The following is a 22,699-nucleotide window of genomic DNA, read 5'->3' as shown; positions in this document are numbered from 1 at the left end:
GGGCAAGCCAGAAAGCTGTTGAAGTCACTCTGGGTTCAAGTGGGATGGGTCCAGTCCTTGTCCTCAGCAGGGCAGAGATCAGCAGGCTACAAGGTAGCACAGCAAAGCAGAAAAAATGTTGATCCAGAGCAGCAGCCAATAGAGTAACAATCCTTCCTGTATTTGTGGCTGTCTAGAGAGAATGCAGAAAATGTAGCTGTCAACCACACCCGGATGTGTATTGGAGACAGGCTGCAGGCATCCAGAGCAGTACGAGCAGAGAAATGCCCACTTTCTGAAAGTGGCATTTCTAAAACAGCAATGTTAACTCCAACTTTACCAGTAAAGAGGATGTATCATTACCATTCCAAAGATATGAAACATGATGCAACTACTCCTTTCTAAACAGGAATCCCATCTTAAAAGTGTATTAATGAATGCCCAATCCTAACCTATGAGAGCAATAAGCCTCACTGTAGTGAAAAACGAATTTAGGTATTTGTCATTACCAGGACACGCAAAACTTACCAGTACCTTTCCTACCTTTTACTTACACAGCACCCTCCTCTACGGGCTACATAGGGCCTACCTTAAGTGTTACTTATGAGTAATAAAAGCAGAGTTTAAGGCTTGACCAACGGTTTTAATTGCCAAGTCGAAGTGTCCGTAAACTGCACACACAGACCCTGAAATGGCAGGCCTGAGACAGTTTGAAAGTCTACCTGTGTGGGTTGCAGAATCAGTGTTGCAGGCCCACTAGTAGGTTTTTAATTTGCAGGTCCTGGGTAAATAATTTACCACTTTACAAGGGACTTACACATAAACTAAAGATGCCAATTGTGTATATACCAATGTTACCATGTTTAGGGGAGAGGCACATGCACTTTAGCCCTGGTCAGCAGTGGTAGAGTGCTCAGAGTCCTAAGGCTAACACAAAGAATCAGCAAAAGAGGAGGTAAGCAGGTAAAAAATGTGGGGGAAGCCCACCCTAAGTATGAAAGGTCTAACACACATGATAACATTGGTTTACTTTAATACATTTAATAAGTGCTAACCTTCAATTGGGAACAGATGGAAAAATCGTGTTTGGCCTCAAATTAATTGTAATTTAAAATCCTCTTTAATGGCAAAGTTGGGTATTAAGACATAATTGTGAAAATTAAACTATTAGAAAGTTGGCATTTGGTGCCTGCAGTCTGTATTATGGGTCACATGACTATGAATAGTTGGCAGTCGGCCTTTGTGTATTCCTAACAGTGAGACAAAGGGGAACTACCAGGACGAAAGGGGTGAGACGTTACCTACCCCACTTACATTTCAAAGGCCTGCCTACAGAACCCTCAGAAAGTAACTTGACAACAGCCTTTTGTCACCCCAGACCTCTTGGAACCTGGGAAGGGAAAGGAAGGAACTTTCCAGAAACAGATGTGGAAGTAGTCTAGAAATTTCCCCCACTTCATAGGCTGACACCAAGTATAAATATTGGACTCTCAGACCAACTCTTTAGATCACTCCTAGACTTGTGTCGGACACCCAGAAGGACTGGTTTATACTATGATCTGCTGCTTGAAGCTTGCCTTGTACCCTTGGAAGATTGACTGATGCCTGCCTTGTTTCTTAATCCCAGAACTACCAGAGGGACTCCAAGGGACATACAAAGCTCCAGAGACCTTGAACCCTGCACCTTGTCTCTGCCTGAAGTGAGTCCTAAACCCTCAAATGGTGGCCAACAAGCCCTGGACCCTTGGTAGTGTTTTTAAATCCATGCTAAAATAAATATAGCATAACCATCACCTATCACAATGCAACAAACTGTAGTCTAAAAATCTAGGATTTGGCTCAAGATGTCACACTTTGTCCTACTGGGCAACATTTGCAAACCACCAAAGAGGTTTTGAAGAAAATCTGAAAATGCTGTTCGCCCAGCGATCAGCATTGAAAGGAGTGATATTTTTTTAGTGGAAAAAAACCGAATATAGAGAATGAAATGATATTATTATTCAATCATGACACAGGGCAGAGAACAAATATAGGCTCCTAATACGCAACTCTTTTACGCGGTAAAATTGTTGCACGCTGTGAGATGTAAAATCAGGCTGCAAATCAACGGTAACGTAATCCCAAATTCCATGCAGGTGTCTCATTCTCAAGTCAATGGTGCTCGTGGCGAGTTTCACGATAAAGTGGTGGTGGCGATATAGTATGTCTTCTAGCTCTACATACAATCTTGCATATAAGCACGCCCTGCGCTACCGTTCTCTTATTTAGTTTTATTTTCTAGTGCAGGCAGTAATATGGCAGCGAAGAAGCGCGTGGCTGTGGTGCTGGCCGGCTGCGGCGTGTTCGACGGCAGCGAAATACATGAAACGTCGGCCGTGCTCGTGCACCTCAGCCGCAAGGAGGCTGAGGTAAGTACCTTCTCTGCGGGAGGCTGCTTTGCTTACGCCCCATTCGGTCACTCTGAGGGTGCAGTTATTTACACCGCTGATTGACGTGGGGTTTGGGGCACCGTTTGTATGTAGCCAGTGCACCTGGTTTAATAATTTCTGGGATCCAATGTGTTCGTTCCGGAAACCTTTGGCGCTACTCTGTAACGTTTCCTTACACATCGTGTGTGTTTTGTCACTTATTTCCTCTATCATTGATACAAACCGTCACTGGGTGTAAATAGCTTCACAGTGCTTCAAATGGTAAAATAGAAGTGCCGGTACTCTGTACCAGAGTACCTGCTTGTTTCTGAAAAGGGCCGGTAGTCTCCAATTAAAAGAATTGCATTTTTCTTGAAGTGCTGGTACTCTCCCTATCAAAACAAAAATGTACCGGCCCATTTAAAGCTCAGGTTTCACATCGTTGTGAACAGCAAAGGGAGGGGTGCACCGAATGGCGGAAACTTGCTTTTCAAGTAGTTGCCTTTGTGTTGTGGTATCGGGGCTTTAAATATTTTCTTTAAAAAAAAAAATAAAAGAACCTGAACGGAGGGTACACGCCCCTATGAGCACGCATGTAAATATTTAATGGAAAAGTAGCAAACGAACACTTTACTATAGTGAGCACTTGGGCCTTTACATTTTATTTTCAAGCTATGTGCGACGGCGCGGTGTATGGGGTTTGATTAAGACAAAGGATTACTTTATTGGGGGGGGGGGGGGGGGATATGGGCGTGGTCGGTATAATTAAGGGCGTGGCTTAAAACACCGCTGTGCATAGTGTGCCGCCTGACAGGTATTTTGCTGTTTCTATCATTACATCTAGCTATATAATAGAACACGTAACACTATACATTCTACGAGCCTGTTCCATTGACTTTGGCAATGGTTGGAAGTTGCATAAGAAGTTGGCAACAACTATGTCTTCGTTATATGTAGTATTGAAAATGCTCCCATTATGAAATGAGACAATGAAAGACCTATAAGGAGTATCTTTGAAGCTACATCAAAGGCGGTGAATCCTACAGATCTTTTTAAATGCTCTTCTGCACTGGATGCATATGATGAATTGTACCATCGCGAGTAGTAGGCAAGGAGGGCGCTCAGTTTCCCAGTTAAATAGGGAGAGATGTCTTGCAATCTGATAGACCCATAGTTGGGCCCACTGGCATTGTGTAGCAGGGAAGATTAAATTACTTTGCAGGCTCGAGTAAACGGTGTCAAGGAAGGGCAAATTATTCGGCGCATTTTATGATGGTGATGCTGCATTATTTAGTAAATTTTTCACTTGTAGACACTCTGGGCATTGGTTGCACCTTACTAGTGCACGTTTAACACACATGTATGGCGATAAGGAAAGGTGACCATTCAAGCTTGGAAAGAGCCTTCACCTCTGCAGCAACACGTTGCTGTTTTCAGTAACACTTAAACTCTTTGAGCTCGAAACACTTCATATTTTATTTTTGCTAAAATTTGCAGATGATGCAACACCTCTATTATACGAAAAATACAGCAGCTGCAGAATCTCACCTCCATCACTAGGGGCATGGCCACTGGAATTAAGGGCTGTGAACATACTGCAACCAAAGTAACCATGAAGAACTGTGCATGCAGTTATCAAGTAAACCTTTCAATCAACATGAAGTGATCGGCTGGCAGCTTAAAGCAAGTCTGAATTGAGAATTCTCTCAAATAAGATTCCTCAGCATGGTTGTTGGATGCTTTAATAGAAGATTTCAGTGGTTGGATGTGATCTTAAAAGGTTTAGGCTGACTTTTATTGTTTAAAAAAATACTTTTGAGGGGGGGAAATGAATGTGCAGAAACAGGTCGACCTGTTTTTTTTTGTTGTTGAAGGTCTCACTTCCCTTTGAGTTTTAATCCATCGCTTGGGGGCTGCTTATGAAGTTATTGGTCCACCATAAGGCAGTTTTAACTTAGTTTTTCACAGCCACTTTGCACCCCACCCGCACCAAGCCCTCAAAGGGACACAATTTGACTAGATATAAAATGCCTCAAGGAGCTCCTTCAATTGCTGCCTTTAGGATTGAGTGGGAAGTTGTACCTCACAGCAATTGAATTAATGTTCAATGGTGGATGAGATATTTAGTACTAAATGGATAATTTCCTTGAGTTACAGGGTTTTTGCTTGAGTTGTAGCATTTTGATTTCCAGCTTTTTGACAGACTTTATCTTTGTGTGGTGTATTCAGTAGCTTTGGGGAACTGATGCATGTCTAGGTCCTACAATTTCCCCTGACCCTCTTGTGTTTGGTAAAAAGGTTGATCTTCTGAAGGAAACTTCAGCAGGACTAATCTAGGACTGTATCTCTAACCCCGCGCTCCATTGTGATTGTACCCCTACAGTGTCCATGTCAATTCTTAGACATTTTCAGTGTAGTAAAGCCATAATGAGTGTATGGTGTGGGAGTTGGGTCATTACGAACGCCGCAGCTCCATAAAGGCTTTACTGAAACCTGGAAAGTTTGGTAGCAAACTGCTCAGCACATTAAACCTACACTGATGTCAGTGTGGGATTTAATGTAAAATGCATGCAGAAGGCATCTTGGAGATGCCCCCTGAAACTACCAACCCTGATGTGGTTCCTGAATGGCTGCCTGTCACTTGGCACCACCAGACAGGTTTCTGGACCCCTTGGTAAAGGCCCTCTGCTCTCTGGGTCCAGAAACCAAGCCCATCTTGGACAGGTGTTATGCCTCCTTCCCCAGGATGGTCTGGGTCCACAAAGGGGAAAGTTCAAAGGCCTTCCTTTTACTGCCCCAACAACTGGCTCGCATCGGTTCTGGCCCCCGCTTTGGTTGGAGAATCGTCAGGAAAACCAAGCTAGGAGAGATGTGCCCACCTTTGCTAACCCCACCCCTCAGGTGGGGGGGAGGCAAGGTGAAGCGCACATCTCTCCCCTCTATCTTGAAGAGGAGGGGGCCCAGCCAATTAGGAAGAGGCTCATTCCCCCTCCCACTGGAGGGTGGCATAATAGTGGGTGTACTCACCCCAAGGAAGGTACCCATTGGTCCCTACTTGCACACCCCTTTAACATCCCTATATTTAGTATTGGGGGGGGGGGGGGTGACCCTGAACCTTGACGCCTCAGATTCGAGGAAGAAAGGACCAAATAGCTGTGCTGACCCACAAAGCAGGACACAACTGATTTGGCCCCAACCCTACCAGCCTGTCCCGACTCAGACCTGCCTACAGCAGAAACTCCTGGTGTCCAGCAGCTCGCCCAGAGGACCTTCCCTGCGTTAGTCACAGATGGTCTCCTGTGAGCACCGGATATTCTCAACCAAGACTTCAAGCACAGAACTTGGATCCAGGCAGCTTTGCACCACTCTGCACCCACAGCCTGAGTTTGTGTCCCAATATCAGGTCTCCCCAGTGATCCTGACCTGGGATCCTTGAATGCTTCAAGCAGACACACGCAGCTTCAACCTGTAGGGGTCCCCCCGACCATGTCCGGAGCTGGTAAGATGCAACACCAAAAATCACCCCTGCACCCTTCGGCCTTGGGTAGCTCAACCAATGGTGTGCAAAAATACCCCAAGAACCTAACTTGCCTCTCCTGCAGGTAGTCTCCTTCAGGAAGCCTCCTTGATCGAACCTCCAGCATCTTTTCCAAACCAGAGATCTCCATTGCAAGACATAGGGCTCCCGGCGTCTTCTAGGCACTCTGTATCCAGCCGCCTTCATGCTGCTTGTGGTGCAGCTCATGTGCTGATCATTGGCCCCTTTAGTGCTGAGCTTAATCCCAGGAGCCTTGCTCCCACACGAGTGGCTGGCTCGTAAGCATCTGCTGACCAAAGGCCCCCATTGGCTAACATTAGTCCCCTGCACCCAGCTGCCCCAGTGCCACTAGTGATGCAATTTGAGTGCCGAACTGAACCTTGGTTCTAACCCCCAAAAAATGTTTTTGTATGTAGTTTATTTACCTGCAAACCAATCGCCCTCTTTTCCCCATAGGAACCAATGTTATGAGTTTTTTCCCTAAAAAAGTCTGCACTGTTTTTGTATGAAAGAAAAGTAACTGCTTTAACCTCTTCCATGCGTCGGACGGCCTCCGGCTGTTTGACTTCACGGTGGGCGTGTGCGTTGGACAGCTGGGGGCTGTACGATTTGCACATGAGTATAATTCGCCCACACAGTGGGGAAATGTGCACTGCATCAAAGCGGCTGAACCGAAGTGTTGCATTCCTTTGTATTGTAGGATCTACAGTATATCTAGGCATATCACTTTGAGTAGTCTATGTAATTCAAGTGACTTCTATGCATGCTAAACTGTTTTAATAGCAAATACAAACCTGCAACAATTGCAAATTCATTCTCAACTATATTTCCTTGTAAAGTTTTGTATTTGAAAACCCATTTCACTTACCTGTGCCAGGTCTTGCTTGGTTCTAGAAATAAAGTATAAATATACCTTTGTTATACTTACCTAATTGGTCTGGATTCTGTCAGAGCGTGTGCTGTCAGTCTTGATTGAGAGCATATTTAACACGACCTCTTGATAAGCCTAACTGCTTTAGCACTACCACAAAGAGCGGTTGGTGATGATCTAACTTAGCCTCTGCTATTTCTCTGAGGATCCACTGTACTCTGTGCACACTATACCTTATTTTGGTATAGTATATACAGAGCCAGATTCCTACACCTAATCTGAGATTCAGATAGCCTGCATCACACATTTTTTTTTTATAAATTGGAGAGAAGTTGGTGTTTAAAAGCTAACAAGCCTGTGGCTTAAATGTCTTTTTAAAATTTGTTTTTTTTAGGTAAAAATATTTGCCCCAAACATTAACCAGATGCATGTAGTCGATCATTTGAAAGGAAGTCCTACAGAAGAGAAGAGAAACGTCCTTGTTGAAAGTGCCAGACTAGCACGTGGTGATATTAAAGATTTAGCAGACATTAAAATTGATGACTTTGATGCTGTCGTTTTCCCTGGTAAGTCTGTGCACTGCCAACATTAACTTTGTACTTTTCTGAACCCAATTAGCTATTGTATCTTGGCTTTATGAAATTATCTGTATTACGTGCACCGTTGTTGGATAATGCTTGGGTTTAATCTTTTATCACTTATTGAAAATGCAGGTATGCTTGGCTTTCTACCCTTTTTAAGGGTAGAGACTAGCTAGAATTTTTAATTTCCTAGTTGAGAACGCTAATGTTCAAGGTTGTAATTTGGGGAAGAATGTTTCAACTAGTTCACTTATTTGCACTAACTTCCCATTGATCTTCACACCAGTACTGTAACTTTTTTATATTAAAGTCTGCATAGGTGTATGTAGTAAAACCTATTGGTCCAAATGAATTACCCTTTTTTATTTTTAATTTTTAATTACATACCTCCCGTGGTGGTGGGAGAGGGATTAACAATGAGACATAATCATACAAACAAATGTCCATAACGAATTGTACAGCAAGAATACACTATAGGTTAAGAACTAAAAACAGACTCGTACAAAGATATGTACACATAGGCTGAGATACACTATTAGTTTTCTAACCATTCTTGAAAAGGAGCCCAGTTCTTAGAAGCAATTAAGCGTCGTCTTTTTCCTTTAAACTTTTGTACAGCAGTTTCTAATTTGAACCATGCCAGCATCCAATGCTTCTTTGTTCACAGCTCTGGCTGTGAACAAAGGCTTCAGGGAGCCTGAGGGGATTTCAATAATTCCGATCACCTCTTCCACCCGTTGTCCCCCCCTACCCGTCTTCCCCCCCCATTTGGAGCACAGGACCAAGGTCCTTGTGATGGTTGAGTAAGCGTCACCCCACACTCCGCTGGACCAGCAGTTTCCTTAAAAAAAAAAAAGAGAAGGTCCTGAGATCCTAAGTAACATAGATTTTTTTCAAGGATACATAACCGTAAACAGGATCCTTCTCCAAAGGCTAAGGAGCAGGATATGAAAAAATAAGGAAGAGAACAAAACCTTAGGGAATTTAACTAGATTGAATCAAGGAATTCCTTAGCGGGTATCTCCGACAAGAAGAACCTTGTCTGACCGTTAAAGATCACATTCAATTTTGCCGGAAAAAGCAAAAACACCTGGGCCCCCTCCACCTGAAACATAGAAATTAACTGACGTAAGTGCCAGCGACGATCAACTGTCTCTGCACAGAGGTCTGGGCAGACAAAAAATTGACAGCCCTTGGCAAACCTCTTTTTATTGGGCCTGGCTAGATCAAATATGGATTCTCGGGCTAGGAAGTTGTTGAAGGAAACCAGGATAGCTCGGGGCTATAGGTTATCAGCATTGGAAGAGGACTGTTTTTTTCCTAGTGAATGGAAATCGATGCGCTCTCTGTATCTGAAGATTCCAGTCCCACTGGGTAAGCTCAGGGAAGGCATCTGAAAAAAGTTCAACCATAAATTTTCGAGCGTCATTTCCCTCCTTATTCTCCTCGATCCCCAGGACGCGCAGGTTATTTTTCCGAGCCCGGTTTTCGAGATCGGAAAGTTTCCATGAGATATCCTTACGTTGTTCTTTGACCTCTGTGGTTAGATCTTTCTGTATTGCGACGGCGTCTTTCTAAAGCTGAAATTCTTTCTTCAGCTTCCGCGACCCTTGCGACAGTCTCAACAGAAGACTTGATGACACGGCGCAAAGAGTTTTGCGTTTTGCGGCAGACCCCTTGGGTACGGATATTTTCTTGTCTAGTGGCCTCTCTATGCATCATTATGGTACGATAGATTGTCGCCAAAGATTTCTTCAGGGATGTCAAATGAGTCCCTCCAGAATTGCCTGGGTTTTCCTGCAGATCGAGTTGGGAATGATCTTCTCGAAAGTCATTCTGTGAATTTTTTACAATATGCTGGAGGGATGCCTTAGATCCATGTGCCTTGTGTACCGTGTCTGCCGTCTTGTCCCTTGGAGCCTTACTGGGTCGCCAATCGATCGCGTCACTATCATTATCAGACCATTGGAAATCAGGGTCGTCCTCCTCCCCAGACCCGGAGTGATCAGAGACAGAATAAAACTTTTCTGTGGACTCACTAACCTCGGACCCCCTAGCATTACAAGGTCGATCAACAGGCAACTCCAAGATACCAGGCTTGGATATATCAGAGGGTTGAACTACGTTACCCAGAATGCAAAGCGCCGGAGGAGATACAGCATTGAAAGAATCAGGGGCCCAGAGTATTTCCTCTTGAGCGGAATTTAATGAGTCCCGCACAGTTAGCATAGAAGAGGGAATCAGAGTCATTAGGTGTATGTAGATTTCCCCCCTCCTTACCATTGACAATCGGGGTAGTATCCCGCAAAGCAACAGGGAACATACTGGCAGCTGAGTTACCCTTTCTGCTGTAACTGTTGTGTAGTTCTACCACTCATAGGATCTGCGCATTGTTTAGACAACAAACTAAAGGCTTGGTGTCAAGACTGATTTTAGACAGCCCCACAGGATATGTTGGCCTATAGACCAGCCAGCTCCCAGTGTCACCGTAAGTACCCCTAACCTACTAGGGAGCAAATAGTTTCTGGCAACCACTAAACATGACAACCCTGACCCCTTGGATTGTGGAAGCAGTACATAACCTTTTGCTCAGTCACTCATGCTTACTTATTCTCAACCATACAGAGAATGCACAGTGGGACCTTTTCAATAATATTTATTGAACCAATGTAACTTCATAAAATACGTGTGCTTAAACGATCAAAAATGAACTGAAAGCGACTTTCTATCCTGGGGAATGCAATTGATTTGCTTTGAAACTAGTGTCTGCTGGTCTTCTAACATGTTTTGCTTGGGGTGCAAAATGCAATAAAACTACTGCTTGAGAGCCTTATGGAAAGAATGGCTAGCTTGAGGGGACACTCGTGGTTTGTATGTAGCAGCAGTTATAATGAAGGTGTGATGTGTACTGAGCTATCTAATTCTAAATGCAGGTACAGGAAAACTACATTGGGTGTCTCTTGCATAAAGTTGTCTTACAACTGTAGTGTTGCCCACCTTACTCTGATCTTTTTAACCACGTTTTAAGATTGGCTTCACCCCTTTAAATTTCAGGTGGCTTTGGTGTGGCAAAGAACCTGTCGTCCTGGGCAGTGGAGGGCAATGCATGCACAGTAAATGACGAAGTGAAGTCAACACTGGAAGATTTCCACAAGGCGAAGAAGCCTATTGGACTGTGCTGCATTTCTCCAGTATTGGCGGCGAAGATCTTCCCAGGCTGTGAAGTGACGATTGGCAAGAATGAGAATGTTGATGGACGGTAAGATCTTGTAAAAAAAAAAAGTACTTTGTACTGAAAGTAAATTCTAATATTAAAGTAGCTTGTGTAGGAAAGCAGGGTTGGAACTACATGTTCAAGATCTTATGATCTACAAAGTGGGGTCCTTTTTGTTCCTAGCTTCATGGTTTAATGCAGTTTTCACTTGTTACATTTAGTATTTTGCACAAATTAGTTACTTAACTATGTGCTATTTAGATGCTTCATGTAGCGTTTGTTGTACGTTTTTCCTATTGCAACAATGAGTGTTGGTTTGTTAATTCGTTTTGCATATGCTAGGCATGCAGCAAGACCTCTCAAATTGGACTGATTGTTTTATTCTGTCTGCATAAAATAGATCTTTTTTTTTTTTATTGCCACGTAACTTGTGCAACTGTTCAGTCTCTTGCTACTGTGCATCCCTTCTGCTTTCACCTCTAGTAGTATTGGCAAGTAAGATGACCAATTCCAGAACTCAGTGCTGCACGAGAATGTGCACGTATTTGGATGGAGTAATTGGTGTTCCTGGCTACTTTGACATTATGCACTCCATTTTGAGTTCAACAGTATCTAACTTTCTAGTTGAGAAATGTTCATTCCGATCCTAGAATGCATGCACTAGTCCCAACCCATCGAGTACAAGCAGTTAATGTTTCGCAGAATGAGTCAGTTGTCTTAGCTCTACACCAACACCCAGGAGTTGGTAGAGCCTTGCAATAGATTGTCACCTTGCAGATTTTTTCTACTATGATTTGTTTCTCTTGTACGTATTGGCGAAGGCAAGTTGTATCCCCACTTTGCATTTGGTTTTTATCCTACTTTACAAAGATTTCTTGTGGTTTTTACACCAAGTTGCCTACTGCCATGCCCAACTGCCCCCCAGTTTATAACCTTTAGAAATCTCCTGCATGTACAATGATTTTGATGCTAATTAACAGCCTTTTTTTCTTTTCTAGAATGTTTTAATAGATTTAGGTTCTTGGATATTGCTTTGTGGTGTCCTACGTTGTGGTCACTTGACTTCCTTTTGCTACAACTGGTTGTGGGCTAAAATATGAAGCCTGTTTGGGTTTTGGGAACATTCAACATATTGGGCTTGCTTGACCATTTTGGTATGTTCTGTAGCACACCTTCTCCTGAGTGGCTTAAAAACCCTTCTTGGCTTTCCCTGACCCAGTGACATTTAGCTCTAGAGAAAAGGAAATCTCCGATAACCCCTTCCCTAAACTGGGATTGAGGAACCTCAATCCTAACGGGCACCACCTTAAGCCCCCAAATTGGTACACACATTTGCTAGTATTTTATTGTTTGTGCCATTTTAATACAAAAGAGAATGGTCTTCACAATGGATGAAACGGCCGGTCTAGAGTTCTGTTTACTTTTCAATTGGGCTGCTTGTAGCAGTGTTTATAGGGCTTCTACTTGCCTACTACAGACTGATGGTTTAAAGGTAAATATTTTGACAAACCACATGTCCTCCAGCTTATGGTTTCTCTCTACCACTCCATCATATGGGGGTTTTCATACCCTTGCCTCCATAGCAGTACTCTGTTTGAGTAAAAGTGCCAGGGCACACGTCGGGCCACTGCAGCTTGCACCACCCATTGCCTCTGCCAGTGTTTCCAATTGTTTCCCTTTAAAGTTATCAGATGCATTTTATTTTTTTTGTTCCATAAACTTCCTTCCACCCACCTATCCAATCTTGCCAAACTGGTGGCTCAACAGTGCACATGAGCATCCCTGTTTCATACCCCAGGACAATTTGGATTTTGGATACATTGAAGCAATTGACCTTATGAGCTGGAAATAGATTAGTTCCTTATCTGCCCACATTCCGAACTCTGTCTAATCTTTTTAAATGCTGCTTCCCCATCTGCCTAATAAAATGAACATTTGAACTGAAAATGGCTTCCTTTAGAAAGCTTTTTACCTGATTTATAATTGCATGGAAGTGCTATGTCAGTCAGGCATTTCTTACTGTTAATTTTGTTTTTCAGATTTCCTGATGCTGCGACTGCTTTAGCAATCGAAGAAATTGGAGCCAAACACATTAGTAAAGATGTTCATGAATGCCATGTAGATGAAGCAAACCGAATAGTTACTACATGTGCCTTTATGTGCAAGGCCCCTTTGCATGAGATTTTCGATGGTATTGGCACACTAGTGGATGAACTCTTGAAGATTGCCTAAATTGGGTTTGTGTAAAAGGCAAATAAAATACTTTCAAAATGCCTGTTTTTGTGAGCTTATGTAGGATGGGGTTAGAGTTGGAAGAACTTTGGTAACTATATAGTTTCAGTTAAATGTAAACTTGGTCTAAGTACTTGAGTGAAATGCTCTGCGATAGTTATGTATGCTATTTCCATTCATGCATGGTTCTTATGTTGGAAAAGGGCAGATGAATAGCTGTGCAAGTAAGCAGTTGGCCAAATACATACATTATAGTTAGTTTTCAGCCCAGCAAATTGGATTACCTAGCTATGGGGGGGGGGGGGGGGGGGGAGGGAGATGGGAGGGGGGGAGGGAGATGGGAGACTGAGCTACCACTAAACTTCAAGTCTTGTGGAATTGAAGTCTTCATTCAATGGTGGTTATGTGTGGGGTTCTACCACAACTAAGGGGGTACTGTACTGTATGATGTCTAATACAGTTAGTCCCCCACCCACAGCCCCTGGTGAATTGGCCCATTGTGCCATCCGTTAGGCTAGGGAGGCCCAGTATGAGTTTTGGTCCATATGAGGGGCATAAACACAGGTAACAACAATGGGGGGGGGGGGCGCAACCATGTAAGTGCCCATGTAAAAGGATGTCTACCACTTTATCAATGCTTCAAGCCAGGAATGGGGTACCTGCTCTGATCCACATTAATACTCACCTGGCGGAGTACCTGGTGGAATAGGCCAAGCCCCCTCCTTTGGTGCTAAATGGCCTCCTGGGCCGTAGTGTTTCTTGCAGCAGGGACGTTGAGTATTCCTTCTCTTCACATAAGCGAACAGAGTGATGCTTGGGTGCCGTGTGAAAGCTCCTTCCCTTAATGTTATAGTCCGTAATGGACTTGTGGCCATAATAAGCTATGCTATGGTAGCAGGAGTGACAGCGATACAGGTGCTTGAAGTAACAGCTGTCCCCCCCCCCCCCCCCCCCCCCCGCAACTTTCTCCCTACTCAGGATGTGAAGGTGTGAGCAGCTCCCCCTCCCTAGTGGAGAAAATCTAAAACTGTGCAGGGCAGAGCAACCAACTCCGTCTGGAACTAGGTAATAGATTTGGGGTGTAAGTAAAGTGTGTACTCATGGGTTAAGCAACAGTGAGGGCTGCACCACATGCAAGTTGTGCAGTTTTTTTACACCCAGATATACAGAAGAGGGGTGTGAACCAGATTTCTAGCGGCATCAGATTTGAAAGCAAATTTGGATTGTTGGTTGACTGGGATGTAAACCCTGGCCAAGCAGCAACCGCAATCCTTGCCTGTTTAAGGCACAAGCAAACTCCAAATTAACCTGTGCTCATCTCCTTGGTAGCTTGGCACTGAGCAGCCCGGCCTAACTTTGAGATCATGTTTTTCTTGAGCTTCAGGTAGCGTTCAATTGAAGGCATTATAGGCGCACTTGGCAAATTCACTGATAAGTCGGGTCTTTGAAGGAGACCGACATGAACAGGTAGAAAAAGCATGGACTAGGCGTGCTTTCACAAGGATATAGTGTAGGTATAAGGCAGATAGTCAAGGTAATAGATACACATGCCATCACTCTATACTCGTAGGACTCAACCCCCAACAGCGCTGTTCTCTTCCCCCCCACCCCCCCCCCATCCCATACTCCATTAGTCCCTTGCTCACTCAACTGAGCAGATGACTCAAAACCATATAGAATGCAGCATCCAGACTCCCCCCACTACAAACATCCTGTACCTCAAATAGCTTTTCAAAGCCTTACAAATCGCTGGCTCAGCATACTTAACATCTGCCTCAGACTTCTCCTACTTGCTCCAACACATTTTCCCCATGTCTGAAAGTGTTTTTTCACACTAAGCTGAAGACTTGACTCTTCCTAGGTAAGGCAATGGATGAGGGCTGGCTGCTCCTGTGTTGGTGGCAGGATACCCTCTTGGGTGATAGTGAGCTTTACGAATACACATGACAGAACTCTGCACCCAATGCTTAACATATGGGTCATTTTTTGTTCTCGTCCTGTCTGTCCTCCTTCAGACTATAGTAGGTGTTCAGTGCTGTATGACTGCTCCTGTGTCTGTGGTAGGATACCCTCCTGGGTGATGGTGCACTTTACAAATGCACATTAAATGACGAAGTACTGTGCATCCAAAGTTACATGTAGGAGTGTTAATTGTGTGCAGCTTACTATGATCCTCCATCCGAACATATCTGATGTTTAATTTGCTGTATAACAAGTGCATTAGTCACAGCACTACATATGACTGTGGAAAAGACATATGACAAATTCTTTATACCTACGGGACATATGCTACATTCTTAGTGACTACCTTTTTTGCCATTAACCCTAACGTCTTTATTAGTTTAGGATATGCTCCTTGGGATCTTAGGGCTGTCTTCCCCAGCATGTTTACCTTAGTTTCAAAGGTAGATATGTTTCCTCAGTTTGAGGAATCTAGTCACTGATGCATCCTCAGGCACCCCAACTCATATTCATAAATAGGAAGGAGTTGGTTTAAGCATAGTGAGTGCACTAAAAGCACATGCAGGAAATGCCTTCCTGAGCCTCCTGTGGCTTTCGTGGGAGCTGTTAGTAAAGCTTCATTAGGCACGCTTTTGGTAATGCTCATATATTTTCAAACTTTGTTTTTTTTCATTTGTGTTGGTGGTTGAGGCACCAATCAATGGGTCTGGGCATGTGTAGCTAAAGAGGCTTGCTTGTGGTTTTTGTATGCAAGTGGGTTGACTGGATGAGAGGTGGTTTTGATTGGGGATTCTGTCCTGTGGTGTATGAATGTAATGGGCCCTTGAATAGCAGTGATATGTTGATGTGGTGCACTGATGTGTGTGACTGGTGGTATGAAGTCTTGTGTGGTGCATGAATGGTGGTTTTAGTGTCAATACAGGTACTGTGATTATTTGTTTGAAGGTTACATTTCTGGAGGTGTCAAAAGCAACCAGTGTAAGTGATGGAATAAATTCAAAACCTTGGGGTCAGATTTACATCTGTGTTGGTAAGGATACTCCATCGTGAAGGAGTATCCTTACTCCAAAGAGAATGGTCCACCAGCCTGACTTGTATGTGGGTGGACCATTGGTGTAACCATGGCGGAGATCTCTGGCATGGTTACACCCCTTTGATGGCTCTACTGAGTATAAGACCATCGGAGCTGACCACGGTTTACTCGCCTGATTTAGATGTATGGCTGTACAGGTCCATTTTCACTACCTGTCACTGTTTGGAGGGGGGGGGGGGAGGGAAACCCTGGGTGAGGGGGCGTTACATGGTGTTCACTACCCACCTCTCGCCATGGGAAATGGCTCCCATGACGAGGGACATTTTTTCACTTTCAGAAAAATCCTGCTTGGGGATAAGGCTTTTGAAAATAAAGTTTAGCAGATAGCGATCATGTTGTCAGGCCTCACTTCACCCCCACCATAAGCATCATTCAGAGGGGGTGCCTTTGGACGCAAGCATTGAGGGCTAGGAGTTAGACGTAAAAACATGCGCACCCACACTACCGACACCTCACATGCTGGGGGGGGGGGGGAGGGCCTTACAACTGCCTCATGCTAGGGGAAGACACATGTTGGGATGACTGTCTGATTGGCTGGCTCAACTTCTGACTCACTTGACTGGCTCGCTGAGGTCACATGAGAGTTTGAAGTCTCAGCAGCCATGTTGGGGGGCCTGCAGTATGAATGGCCACACCCGGTGTCGTGTCCTTGCTTGGCTGTCTGGCTTTCATGAGACCAGTTGGCATCCTTACCTGAACTTTGCCCTGGTTTCCAGATATGACATTTTCCACGACTGTCTGTTACAGCACTACCAGCAGTTCCCAGACCTCCAGTATTGTCCTGTCTTCTACAACCTGTTAATATAGAAAAGAAAAACCACGCTAAGTACACTTCACAAAGTATGTGAGTGTTTAGGCTTGCACTCATGCAATTTAGATGGACAAAGTAAGGCTACCAAGACACTGACTAATCCAGTGTCAGTTGATAATGACTGTGAAGATTTGCTTTATCGCAACACTAGTGGGAGATAGTTTCCATTCAACACAAGGTGTGTTGGAGTGCCTCTTGGCTCAGTGCCCATTGGCGAGAGGACTTAACAAACCCGCACCTAAGCCAAACAATATTGGGCGAGAATTAGCCAGCATTCTGAGTGGCTGAGTTTTTTGTTAACATACCCATAGTGTGAGAGTGATCGTGTGCAAGAGTAGTAAACCAAATTAGTTGCATCGCGTTTCCAGCCACATATAAATGAGCTTGAGTTTACAGCATTTCTTGTTGCCCCGAATCAACCAAGGGCCACGAAAGAAGTTCAGTCTAAAGTTTAGCCTCCTAATCCCAATCTAGGGCATAAGAAATCACAAACCAGATATCTAGTCTCTACATAACACCAAGCCCAATCAACATTGGCATAATCCACATAAGTACAAGACAGTTTGTAATGGGATTAATGTTCCTGGGATTGCAGCCGAATACAGGGTGCATGCCGCACATCCAGGGGTTCAGGTATGGTGTACTAGCGAACATCCTCGTGGGGGGGAACATGAAATGGACCATCGGAGCAGATTCTCTTCCCCTTTCATTTTTTTTCTTTTCCCCTCTGCTGCCTACTGGTGAGCTTTTATAATGTTCGCCAGGGTCAGTGCAGTTCACCATTGGTGGCTCTACTCAGCCGAACACTGCTCCTTGTGGGTATGACAGATTAAGGTTAGTGGAAAAACATTAGATTAGAATTTAGTTTGTAGACTTGAGATTGCCAAGCCCACATTGTTCAGCCTGATGGATTGCTATTGGTAAGGTCTTTGGAACTATTTTGGATACTATCTCAGTTCCTCAGGGGGGCACTTCAAGCATCTAGGTTGGAGAGCCAAGCGTTACAAAAAGAGCTGGGGCTCACTTTAGAAGTTGCAAGGTTCTCCCATAAGGAGAAAAGAGATAGGAAAAGCTGCCCTTCTGTTGTGGACATGGACTATACCACAACGTCTGGCAGCCCCACTAATGTACTGATAAGTATAATGTTGGACCTCAAACGACTGGCTATCAGAGGGTGTAACATCCACCCCCATGTGTGCACTACAGAAATGGTGGATTGGTAATTTGCAGGTTTTCTTTTTGTCATGGCTTTGTTGGGTGGGACTTGGGAGGGTAATATTTTGACTATGCTCTAGTTGGGAAAGGACTAGTGGGGAAAGTATACCTTAACAAACGTTATCATAAAGAAGGGATCGTTAGGTTAGTTGTGCACGGATCCACATTGCTACACTGTAGACTGCATGGATGACTAGCTGCAATCCGAAGAGGTTTAGGACATCGAATGTGCGAGGCTTAAACGATCACAAACGTCTGTGAGGTTATAACATTCCTTAATAGGCAAAAGATAATTTTGCAATAATACAAGACACATTTACCACCCACAAGCCATATACTGACACCAAAAGCATTACAAGGACAGTGTTACGTAACGGGCTTTACCACACACGTATGTTGGGTAAAAACTTGGGTTAACCCTAAATCACGTATCCCACCACAGGGGATGGATATGGATAAGAATGGTGGATATGTGATTACTAGATGCCAAAACCAGGGACTGGAGGCGCTACTGATCAATGTCTTCGGCCCTAATCATGATCCACAATTCTACTCTCAGCTGTGTGACTGCCTATATCGATACGTGGACTTGTAACAAATTTGGGGAGCGGACTTTAATTGTGTCCTGAATCTAGAGCTTGACTGCTCAAAAGGCACTACACACTGCCCCTCCACAGCAGCAAGTGAAATTATTAAAATGGCGGATCAGTTAAATCGCCTTTATGTCTGGAGACATTGCTACCCTAGCCTTTTGGGCATCATGCATTAATCTGCTGCCCATGATATCCACACCCGAATTGACTATTGGTTAATCGCCACAAACTTAGCACCAGGGGTGTTGGATTGTGACCCACTACCTAGGACATATTCAGATCACTCCCCAATTCTTTTCGAAATGGATTTACTCTCCTGAAAACCCCAGCCACTTCTATAGCGGTCCCCCCCCCCCCCTACTCTTGGACCTGGTCTTTAAGGCTGGATTGGCAATGGCAATAGAAGGATTTTTTTTTGTACAAATAATCTAGGCTCCATCTGCAGTTTTTATTTGTTTAACCATGTGGGAAACATTTAAAGTTTACATCAGAGGTGTGGTTGTCTCCAAACACGTAGGCGTACTTAGATCACTGAGGGATAGACAGAACTAGAAAAGGAAATCGCTCACTTAGAAAGCAGACACCCAAATACAAAAATCCTACTGTAATAGCCATTAAAAAGGCTCTTGATGATTACCATGACATGGCGGATAGTGAAGTAAAGCACCTTGGCAAGTTTCCTATTGCTAGCGCATCTGGGGAGAGGGAGTGCCAAGGAGCAACTCTAGCCTAGGAGGGACAAGGGAATTATAGAACAGATCCAGGATAAAAATTAGATCCCATTGAATAATTAAGACACCATTGCGGATCGGTTAAATAGATACTATGCACAACTATATAAATCAAGCTATTCTCCAGACCTGGAACCTATCGAAATATCTAGAACACATCAAAATGACATGGCTCACTAATGAGTACAAGCATCTGATAGCACCTTTGGAACCCATAGAGATTATTGCAGCCCTCAAGACCATGAGTGGGGAGTGCTCCAGGTCTGCATGGGCTCATGATTGCCTTCTACAAGGTGTATCAAGAGTTGGTACCCTATCTGACTACACTATTTTAAAATATGGTGGAGGCAGAAGAAATGCTCCCCCCCCCCCCCCCTTCTAAATGCGAGAAGTGCTGATTGCCGCTGTCTTGAAGCCTGGTAAACCATTTGACTGGTGTGCTGCCTATAGGCTGCTGTCCCTGTTAGATGTGGACTCTGAGGTTCTGGACTTTCAAAAGTGCAGAGGTGTCAGGGGAAACACCCAAAGACCCCTGAGTTCCTCCTGTCTCGGTACACAAATAAACAGACACTGGCTTCTCGATGGTGGCGTCAAAGACCAAGGTTTATTTACTGCAGGGACACAGAAGTCATAGGAACCACACAGAGGCAGAATTTACGAGACTGTTCGAATTGCATTAAGTGGGTTGTTCCTTAAATACACGGAAAATGTCTTTAGGCAACATTACATGAATATTTCTCATGCCCAACCCGGTATCCCAAATAAACAGTAAATAGACCTCAAACAATAATTAGTCGTAGGTTTTCGGTATTCGATCAGGTCCCCTTGTCAGTTTTCCATTCTTTACCCGATCCTCCCCATCATAAAAATCGTAACCTCCCCATTGTAAAAGCCCAGAAGGAGAGGAGCAGAGCCAGATGCAAAGGATTGAAAAGTAGGATAAGAGGTGTTTATGGACCATAAACTGGCATGGCTACCGTCTTCGGCCTTTCAGTCAGGACAACGGACACGAGAACCAGTATAGCAGGACTGGCCTCAGGCAAGGGAGGCAGCTTGATTCTGCCTAGTCACGCAGCGTCCGCTTCCTCGGGCTCGAGCTTACGTGTCCTTAACAAGGTGACTGTCGGGGTCATTGCCCGTTCATTGGCTATGTGAGGGCAAGAAACAAAATGGATGCCGTAACTAAAATGGATGCCATGACTTTACAACAGAATGCCCTATTTCTCAGTGAATTCATGCTAGTTGCGTAGCGAAAACACTGTCATGTATGTAATGGATCATTTGCGGTTCATTGGTACCAAAATCGTGTCAGTACTACGATACCGATTTCACGGGTTCGGATCGCTACAGAACCTCAGACCGTCCTTTTGCCCTTACATAGGCAATAACTTACTCTATGTCAGAGTCCATTTCTATGTTCATCAGGTCACTGATATGTTGTTGAAGCATTACTCTATCCCGTGGCGTATCTCTAAAAACAGGTGGTCTTCTTACGCATGTTGAAATGCAGAGATTACATAAGGCAGGACCACACTGAACAATGAGACAGCACGAAAATAAAAATACCAACGCAACACCAGTGACTATCAGAACCTTCCATCCCCACGCAGACAACAGGCTCCAGAACCATCCCATTAATGACCAGTCACCTTCCTCTACATGAATAGAGTCAGAGATTTTGTGTAACTTAGAGATGGCCTTGTATACTGTTGGTGCATTATCTGGGATAAAAACACAGCAACTCGATTGGATCATCTTACATACTCCACCTCGATCTGCAAGTAACACATCAAGAACCATACGGTTCTGTAACGTCATGAGGCGATCCGCTTGAAGCTCAGCTGTCAGGTTACTAAGGGCACCCGCAGTTTCGGTGATAGTGGATTCAACTACTCGTGTTAGTTGACGTAAGTTTCTACTGTTAACCATAGGCCCCCAGAACGGAAGGAAACCTTTGAAGAAGTCTCCTGCTTCTTGGCCAGTAGTATCTTCTTTACTGAAAACACCTCTCACAACTCTAGTTTTGTGATAGTCCGGTGCAGCAGTGTATGTCGGAGGTAGCAGTTGAGCGATATAACATGAGCCTGAGAAGTCAGCAGGCAGCCATGTGTATGCTCTGTCTTGGCAAACAAAATAGGTACCCTTAGCAGCTAAGAATGCAGGGGAAGACTGTGACGGGAAAACATTTGTTTCGATAGTCACACTTCCCTAGTCGAGCTTTCGGATTCCTCCCATTTCCTTGCAAACAGACCTGACCTTGGTGGGGTACGACCGAGATCGGAGTTGAGCTTTTACGTTTGTTCTCACCCAGAGTAATGCCATATTCTGTAACATTCCAACCCATGTAAACTCGCAATTCATCCTTGGGAATGAACGGAGTGTTATTGACATCTCTAACCATGTCAGTGATTCCTTTTACCAAGGCTCTATTAGCAGAGTTATACCGAGTGGAACGCGGAGGTCGTGGAGGATAGGTCTCTAGGGCATAAGCGAACATGGTCTGAAATGCCCAGAATGATCCATTATAACTAAAGGGCAGAACCAGATAAGGGATGCCCTTGTCCATGGTATGTGGTATCAAGCCACACACCCAGCAGTTTGTTGTGTTAACTACTAGTTGATGTTGGTGCAAAAGCTGAATGAAAGTGTTATTTATAAACTCAGAGCGTCGAGCTTGCTCGTGGGCAGGAAAAGGATGGAAAGAGTGAAGAGAGACAACAGTCGGAGAAACGGGAACATGGGGAGATACTGTAGATGTAACGGGTGTAAAGATCAACTGAATACCAAAAATATTTCCGCCTACCAAAGTTATTAAAACAATTAGAAGTGTCAGAGTACATTGCATTAGAAAACATTTGCTATATAATATGTCATATAGCTTTGTCTTGTGCACATTTCGTCGCAGTTCAGGAAGCTCCATCTTCTACAACCGTTCGCAACGGATGGTTTGTACCTGTTAAAAACTTGCCTCTGTTTACCCTGGGAGTTCCCAAGATAGACAGAAGAAACCGACCTTATGTCTGATTCCCTGCAAATTAAAACTAGGCACACGTTACGACCCTACGGTAACCCAGACGGCAAGGTGAGAGAAACAATAAAAACAAAAAGATAAAAATTTGAGCAAACTTCCTGACTGAATGGAATGCAGTAAGATCAAAACAGTTTTCAAACAGAAAGGTAATTATGCAATGTCATTAGTTCATAACATGAGAACGTAGATTATATCTGTACTGTCCGGATCTTGTCTGATCTTGAAATAGCTGGTCTACAGGTGCGGAAATGTTCGACTCCACAGGTGACAAATGTTCACTTTGTACAATACTCGGTCCAGGATTCAAAGGAGCGGTTCCTGCTGAGGTGTCAAAGTTCTGTGTTTCAGTTCGTGGGTGGTCCGTTATGTACTCTGCATCACTGAAAGGGATGTGCCTAGGAACAGGTTCTGTCTCGGATACGCCAAATCCCTGTCTAACC

At 44.1% G+C, this 22,699-nt stretch overlaps 1 protein-coding gene across 1 annotated transcript; it reads left to right on the top strand.

The window, feature by feature from the left end:
- The first annotated feature begins 2,232 nt into the window (after nucleotides 1-2,232).
- On the top strand, nucleotides 2,233-12,864 carry LOC146802466 (glutamine amidotransferase-like class 1 domain-containing protein 3, mitochondrial). The gene is made up of 4 exons (XM_085620438.1): nucleotides 2,233-2,387; nucleotides 7,191-7,362; nucleotides 10,432-10,636; nucleotides 12,631-12,864. Exons 1-4 carry the CDS (start codon nucleotides 2,274-2,276, stop codon nucleotides 12,821-12,823), a joined length of 684 nt encoding a protein of 227 aa, XP_085476564.1. The 5' UTR covers nucleotides 2,233-2,273; the 3' UTR covers nucleotides 12,824-12,864.
- The last annotated feature ends 9,835 nt before the right edge of the window (nucleotides 12,865-22,699 follow it).

This window comes from Triturus cristatus, chromosome 8, assembly GCF_964204655.1.
Source record: "Triturus cristatus chromosome 8, aTriCri1.1, whole genome shotgun sequence".
Classification (NCBI taxonomy): Eukaryota; Metazoa; Chordata; class Amphibia; order Caudata; family Salamandridae; genus Triturus; species Triturus cristatus.
This window is presented reverse-complemented; position numbering and strand designations above follow the sequence as displayed.

What these genes read in the sequence shown, in the direction of transcription:
- LOC146802466 (XM_085620438.1), top strand. Translation starts at nt 2,274, where the DNA reads ATGGCAGCGAAGAAGCGCGTGGCTGTGGTGCTGGCCGGCTGCGGCGTG. An exon ending in TCAGCCGCAAGGAGGCTGAG is followed by an intron (nt 2,388 to 7,190) that starts GTAAGTACCTTC and finishes TGTTTTTTTTAG; the next exon opens with GTAAAAATATTTGCCCCAAA. An exon ending in AATGAGAATGTTGATGGACG is followed by an intron (nt 10,637 to 12,630) that starts GTAAGATCTTGT and finishes TTTGTTTTTCAG; the next exon opens with ATTTCCTGATGCTGCGACTG.